We start from the raw sequence: 7,282 nt of genomic DNA, 5'->3' as shown, positions 1-7,282 counted from the left end.
GTCAGTGGTGTTTATGTAGATATGGGCCTCGGACATGAACACTGTTGAACTGTTTACTGATGACGTCAGCTGGAAAAATGACTGTCATTGTCTTCTTGCATTATTGACAAACTATTTTCCTGTTTAACACTGTAAAGCTGCTTTGACACAATCAGTATTGTATAAAGCGCTATACAAATAAATGTGACTTTACTTGACTAATGATGTTGAGTCACCTTCAGATCGCCACATTCGGCAAATTCAGAAATTTTTTTTTTGTGTGTTTTGCTGTGTTTAATAATTCTGAATGGATCTGTGTACTGTATGTATGCTGTGGTTAAGGCGGCTGCTATAGTGGTCTGTTGGCATCCCCGGGTGGTCCTGTTTGGTACTGCAGCTTTACTTGCAGTTATTTATATAAAAAGCTCTAAACAAATGTATCATTTATTTTTTCATCAGAGATTTTGTTGTTCCACTGTATACATAAATTATGAATTATGAAAACGAAAAAGTATTTTTAATTTACCTCGAAAAAAACTTAGAGAACCATCCTCAAGTTTCAAGCTTTCAAAATATTTTAAGTCGTAATACGTTTTCCTTCTGTCAACTTTTGTTCTTAAACTTTAACTGTTTAGCATTAAATAATATTGGGATGTTTGCTAAAATTGTTGGATGTGGCACAGCCCTAGACCTAGTAAATGTTACACCAGCTGCCACTGTGTAGCACTGATAGTGCCTTGTAAATTAGTTTGCTGATGGTTAGTTAATATGATGCAGGTTTTTGCAGTGAAATACCACACACAAAAGAGAAGCAACTGTTTAGTGAATCTCCAGCATAACTAACTTACTTTTTATAGTTTTATTTGTGCCTCTAGGGTACAATGTAGAGCCATTTTATGGCATATAAGTCATAAAACACAATGACACGTTCAGAAATGTCTGTGGTGTACCTGTCTGGTAGTTTGACTTAAGCACATCTGCAGGCAGAGCAATCAGCCAGTTTAACATGCCAGCAATCCCACCTGCGAGAAGAACTCTGGATGTGCTGAGATGATGAACATTTGGAAGAAATGAAATGAACATTAGTTTTAAATCCTGATATTATTTATAGCTAGAATGACAAAGTTGTGACTCTCACCACTCTCTCTCCGGGGTCAGAAACTGTTTTAAGTATTCATAAGTTAGAAAGTACACACCATTTGAAGGCACATCTGAAAGAAAAAGAAAAAAAAAGATGCATCCATAAAGGCCACCTATTAATTTTAGTTTACAGGAAATATATCATGTCACACACAATATCACCTATCACTGTAAAAAATTGTGCCGTTAAATAACAGTTATTTACTGGCAGCAGGGTTGCCAGTAAGGTACTGTTAATTTACAGCTCTCAACCGTTAATTTACAACTCTTAATTTTTACAGTGTTTTACCGTAATTCTACCATGGAAATTAACTCCGCTCCCATTGCTTCAAACAGTTTGAGTTTAAAAGCTAGCGTTCATACGATATTAGTACTGTGAACTTATTTCATTTAAGTCCACTGAGAAGGAATATTTCTTAGTATAAAACTGCAAACACTTAATGTGTAGCAGCAAAATAACTCAAATCATTGCAGTTCACTGTTAGCTATAGCACACATGTGTGAGATAAAGTAACAAATAGATCATTAATGTATCAGCAACTCCACAGTTACTACCTTTAAATAAAGCAGCTGAGCATCCGTGTTGGTGGCTCATCATTGACTGAAGCACAGGCTCTACTCTCCAGCACAATGGTGACACACAAAACTACATTAAACTAACAGATCTCTCTTGTGCAAAAACACATTAATACAGTTCAGTTCAATATTTACTCTCCTTATCAGTTCATGACTTTGCATAACTTTTTTTCTATGGATGTTCACAAATATTTCAGTCAAATTAACTTTTTTCATTTGGTAAATCTGACTCTTCCGTTTTACAGTATATTGCTGTTTTTTTCCTGGACTTAACGGCAACCAACTGTAGAAAAACAGTTATTTACTGGCAACCGTGCTGCCAGTAAATAACTGTTTTTTTACCGTTTGTGGCCGTAAAATAATTACAGTTTATTACTGTTAAATTACATTTCATGCTGTTTTTTTTCCATCTTACATCTTTAACCCTTTAAACCCCACAACAAAATCCTCAGTTTTAAATGAACACTTATAATGTGTCCACACTACAGAGTGAAGCGGTGCTGAAGTTAATGAGATAATTCTGTGATTAATTAAGTGATGATTGCGCATTAGTGATGAACAGCTGCTGTTAACAAACAGAATCACTGAAGAAAAGAGAAACACAAGAACTACAACTGACTTCAGCCACAGCCTTAGATGAAATCAACTGAAATAAAAGACATTAAATCTCTCAAGATCTGATTAAACAACTTCTAAAACAGCATCACCAGCTTCACATTACTAACCAGACTGGTGCTATTTCTGTCAGATGTGTACAGAAGTGCTTATTGAAAATTAACAGAGGTTTAGATGTTGTTGTTTTCTGACACTACCATGATGGAGATCAGTGTTTGCTTTAGTTGGGATCTTGAACCTTGACTTTTTAACATTATTCTTATTTAGTTGCTTTAACCATTGTGCTATTCTACATATTTGTTGTGGTAAAAAAGGACCTAGGCACAGTATGTGATGCTGTTGATTATGATTTGCAAATTACATAACCATCTTTAAAAAAACAGGTTTACTGATTTTGTCCAGAGTCTCTTTTTGTACCAAAGCCATGTTATGGTAACATATTAGAGCAAAAGAACAAGCGGGCTATTATGAAACATCGTACACATCACTCAAAAAAAAAAGCTCTAACATGCTATGAAACACACACATGAAGAATCAGCTTATGAATCGGTAACAATCAAAAAAATTAATAAACAGATCGTCTCTGAACATCACAAAACATCCCGCTACTAAAACTCAACACAAAAATAAAAGCACCTAGTAAGAATTAAAGAAAATAAGTGGACAATTCAACTGCATAATTTAGTCATGCCGCAATGCATGCTGGGAGTCATGGATGAGTTTTTTTTCCTGTGCTGGTACCCAGCATGCATTGCAGCATGAAGCTTTTGATTGTCACCATTGTTGAGATTCATGTGTTGATTCTTGATGTCTCTGTGTGTCTAAGAGATGCCGTGGGTTTAAAGGCTTTGAACATCAAAAGTTTACAAACTCCATCATAATTGTCTATCATCTCAGCTTGCAGTGTCATATAGCTATTGTAACTAACACGAAGCAAGTGAAAACCCACACTATAGTTTTAAAGATCAGCCACTGAACGAGATCAGTGAATCAGGCCACAAAATGATGATTACACCAGCATCAATAAATAACCAGAACCATTCAATCACTATTTTTCTACACTTTTCTTGCTATAACAAATGTGCTTTACAAACACAGTTACAACAACCAGACAAGCTAGCATTAAAAAGTGAAGGGTCAAGAGCCCAACTAAAGCAAACACTGATCGCCACGATGGTGAGGTCAAACAAAACGTTTTCAATAAAACATCTAAACCTCTGTTAATTCTCAAAGAATTTGTGTAGATATATGACAGAAATAAAGTCAAACTGTAATGCTGTTTGTGGAGTTGTTTGATCATGTTCTGCTGTCTTATTTCAGTTGATTTCATCTAAGGCTGTGGCTGAAGTCAGTTGTAGTTCTTGTGTTTCTCTTTTCTTCAGTGATTCTGCTTGTTAACAGCAGCTGTTCATCAGTGTCTGAATTCACTCATTAGTGTTCATTCTCTCTGTCAGGTGGACTGTATTAGTAAACTCATGTAGGGAATAGTGAATGAGGGTGTAGGGTGTGATTTGAAACACAGCCTCTGAGTGTCGACTCTGAACGCTGTTACTTCACAGTGCTGCAGAAGGCTACTTTCACGAAAACAACAAATATTACCCAGAATACATTGTTTTTTTAATGGGATTGTACTGTTGTAATGAAAAAACAGGATGTTACTGTCAGAATATGGCCGTTTTTTTACAGCAATTTTTTACAGTGAAATATACAGTATCACACACACACCTCTGATTAGAGTAAGAACAGTGCCCTTGTAGACACTGCGAAATCCTTGTTCCTTATAAAGTCTAAATGCACAATCCACTGGTCCAGTGTACTTCAGCTGACTGGCCGAGGACTGGATCTAAAACACGCATGCAAATGTTAATAAAGACAACTCATAAGTAACACTACAGGATTTTACATGATTGATGTTTCTATCATTACTCAGCTTTTTCAGGGACATTTTGCTGATATTTTAGACTTGTCTTAGAGTGCCAGATTAACTAAATTCGCAGCATTCTGTTATAGTTTTGTGCTTTCTGACTGTAAAAGTAGGATTACAGTGAATGAACATCAAGTGAGCTAACACAATGTGGCTATGGTAATGTGATAACTGTTCGAAACGTGTTCTTTTGTTTGTTTTTAAATTTAAGTACGTATTTAATTCTTGAGTGTTTTATTACCATGCTAATGGTGTGTATGGACACAGGTGTATTTATGACAGTAGTGTGTTTGCCCTGCCTGAAGTAAACACTTGATTCTCTCGCCCGGGGCCACGATTACACTGGTGAATACTCCTGCCAGCATCCCCGCCAAGTAGATCTGTGTGTTCCTGACAGAGGGTCAAATAAAGTCATAAAAAGGAAAAGTAGAAAAGAGAAGCATCAAACAATGTTGTCTATATAGCATTTATTCTAGTATATAAAACTGAAAACAGTGTGAACAAATCTATTCAGCTGCTGCTGCTGCATTTGGTTACATAAAGATACAAATGCCCACTAGTTTTTATTAAGACTACACACTTAGAAATTGAAACTGTTAAATGTTACATATATTCAGCTCAGAGTTGACATCACAAACATCCCCTTTCTCTTATTAGGTTAGGTCTCCTGTACTAACGTGATTGGTACGGTGCGGTCACGTTGCAGAAGTTCCTTTCCAAGCCCAAAGCCAAAGAAATTCAAAGCCATCATTGGGGTAACACTGGCTAGCAGGACACCCATCCCTTTATACAGGCCAAATATTCCCTGCAGACATTAAAACAGGGCAGAGAAAGAGAGAGTGTACTATGTGCTTCTCAACCGTTGAGTCACATGTCTGTTGTGATAACTTTGCGGACCGCAAGATGGCAAAATAAATATGCTTTTAAAATGACTTCTCATTTTTTTGTTATTGTTGTAGGTTGTGCATGCATTCAAAGTATTTTTGGGCAAATTCATCTGTCACTTGTCATATCTAAATTGACTGGAATAAATGTACTGATAATTTAATTTAAAGACCTTTTTGTTAAATTTGTATGATGAACAGATTTGGTTCTGTGTCTGGTCCCCAGCTGATGTCCAATGTGAAATTTGAAACCTGAACAAAATCCTGTAGCAAAACCAGCTGAGAGCCACTTAACAAAATAACCAAAACTGCACAAACTTGCTATCAAATGTCAAGAAAAGGTCTAAAAAGTGCTTCTTCTTTTTTTAAGAAGTTTATCTACTGAAACAGACCATCCCATCACTGCAACCACATGCCCTCTCTTTACAACACTGCCCTCTAAAGACCAGTCCACCAACCTAATGTCAGTAAACCAGAAGATGCCCGATGTCTGCCAGGCAGAAGAGCATTGCTTTTTTGGGGTAAAATGCATGTGCTGCACCCCTAACACGTTTAAGTTACTATTTACAGAGTCTAGGTGTGTCACAGTAACAGGAGTGATTTTCCATGACACCTATTTCAGTAATAAACAGTATCTGTCATGTAGTGCAGACACTTTATGTATGCTATAAAAAAAAACGTTTACTTACAGAAAGCTATTACCTCTTTGGACACAGTCTTTCGTAAGCAGTCATACGTTCCTCTGTAGACAACACATTCCTGTGTTTGCAGACGGACCTGTGGAAACATGAAGATTCACATGGTATAACTCACAGCAATGTGAAGTATGACACATCGATCTTGGCGGTGTCTTAACAACAATGAGATAAAGCATGGTCTAACAAATACTGATAAAGCACTATGTCAGAAGAAGCAGCTGTTATCTGTGCCATTTGCTCCCTCTGTGTCTTTAGATAACATATCAGTATCACTAGAGTCTCGAAAGGTTTTATTGCTCAAACTTCAGTGGGAACATATGACTTAATTTGTCCTTAAAACATTAACCATCCCAAAAATGCTAAGCCGTCAATTATTGAAGGAATTGTTAAACGACACACATTCTTTAGTATGCAGGTGTAAATATTTGACAGCGAATTCTGTCACATACACCAGAACAGAATTAATGTCACACAATAATCGTGATGTATTCTGGTCTTGTATGTCTTCTATTTATATATTATAGTAACAAAAATAGCCATTTGTCTAGATGAATGTAAAACATTGAAAGTATCACCCCGATACACTCCTATTTAATCATGCTAAAGCTGATGAAAAATCATTAAATGATGTAAATTACACCCTTGTCAATGCATCCTTATTTTCATGACTCTTATCATGCAGCTTTCTCCTCTTGGGTGAAGCTTTACCTTGATAGTGTCCAGCGGGTGTCCAGTGAATAAGAGACAGACCCCACCGACCCCTCCAGCCACAAAGTTCACCTTGATAGTGTCCAGCGGGTGTCCAGTGAATAAGAGACAGACCCCACCGCCCCCTCCAGCCACAAAGTTCTTCAGAGGAGAAACCCTTCTGTCTGGCTCTACTGCATCCATCATCACATCTGTACTGACTGTTCAAGAGCACTTCGGGGCTGTCCGTGTGCTCTCTTTTACGATCATCTGCTTTGAATGGACTTTTACCACTATTTCCCTGAGCTTGCAGAACCTCATTCAATCCTACTGCCTCCTCTGACGGCCATAGATATGAATTGCATGATCGCATGATTCACGCTCATGCGATGTTACTAATAAACTGGACATAATTGATGTTCTCTTGCCTTTATATGAAAAAAAAAATGAACAAAGACATCAAAAGTAGTTATTTAATTCCATAATTCCATTCCATTTTTTTTAGGTTTCAACTATCACATCAACTATCACATATCCTATCTAGAGAATGTCATGCTTGTATACTGTATATTATTGACTGTCCTCTTCTACGCAGCTTTCGAAGTGAGACACACGAGACGAGACGGTTGTTGTCCGCAGTGTTGCCAATTTAGCTATTTTGTGGCTAGATTTAGTGACTTCCCCACCCCTTCGCATGTTATTGCCACAATCCTCTAGCCTACTCTCCAGTGAGTATTGAATGCATAAATCAATGATTGAAAATAATAGGTATTCTTTAC

The 7,282-nt window shown here is 37.0% G+C and overlaps 1 protein-coding gene across 1 annotated transcript in view; it reads right to left on the bottom strand.

Annotated features, from left to right (window-relative positions):
* The window catches only part of LOC107684875 (mitochondrial carnitine/acylcarnitine carrier protein-like), a 17,924-nt gene extending 11,078 nt beyond the window's left edge, over positions 1–6,846 (bottom strand). The window contains exons 1-7 of the mRNA XM_016481248.1: positions 6,597–6,846; positions 5,821–5,895; positions 4,912–5,039; positions 4,534–4,624; positions 4,036–4,153; positions 1,118–1,190; positions 930–1,024 (exon numbers count right to left, since the gene is read on the bottom strand). Coding sequence (XP_016336734.1) covers positions 930–1,024; positions 1,118–1,190; positions 4,036–4,153; positions 4,534–4,624; positions 4,912–5,039; positions 5,821–5,895; positions 6,597–6,710 — 694 coding nt within the window. The 5' untranslated portion in view covers positions 6,711–6,846. The remainder of the gene's footprint in view (positions 1–929; positions 1,025–1,117; positions 1,191–4,035; positions 4,154–4,533; positions 4,625–4,911; positions 5,040–5,820; positions 5,896–6,596) is intronic.
* Positions 6,847–7,282: the final 436 nt, after the last annotated feature.

The sequence above is a fragment of the Sinocyclocheilus anshuiensis genome, unplaced genomic scaffold, assembly GCF_001515605.1.
Source record: "Sinocyclocheilus anshuiensis isolate Anshui unplaced genomic scaffold, SAMN03320099.WGS_v1.1 scaffold429, whole genome shotgun sequence".
Classification (NCBI taxonomy): domain Eukaryota; kingdom Metazoa; phylum Chordata; class Actinopteri; order Cypriniformes; family Cyprinidae; genus Sinocyclocheilus; species Sinocyclocheilus anshuiensis.
Note: the sequence above shows the minus strand (reverse complement) of the source record. Positions and strands in the feature narration are given on the sequence as shown.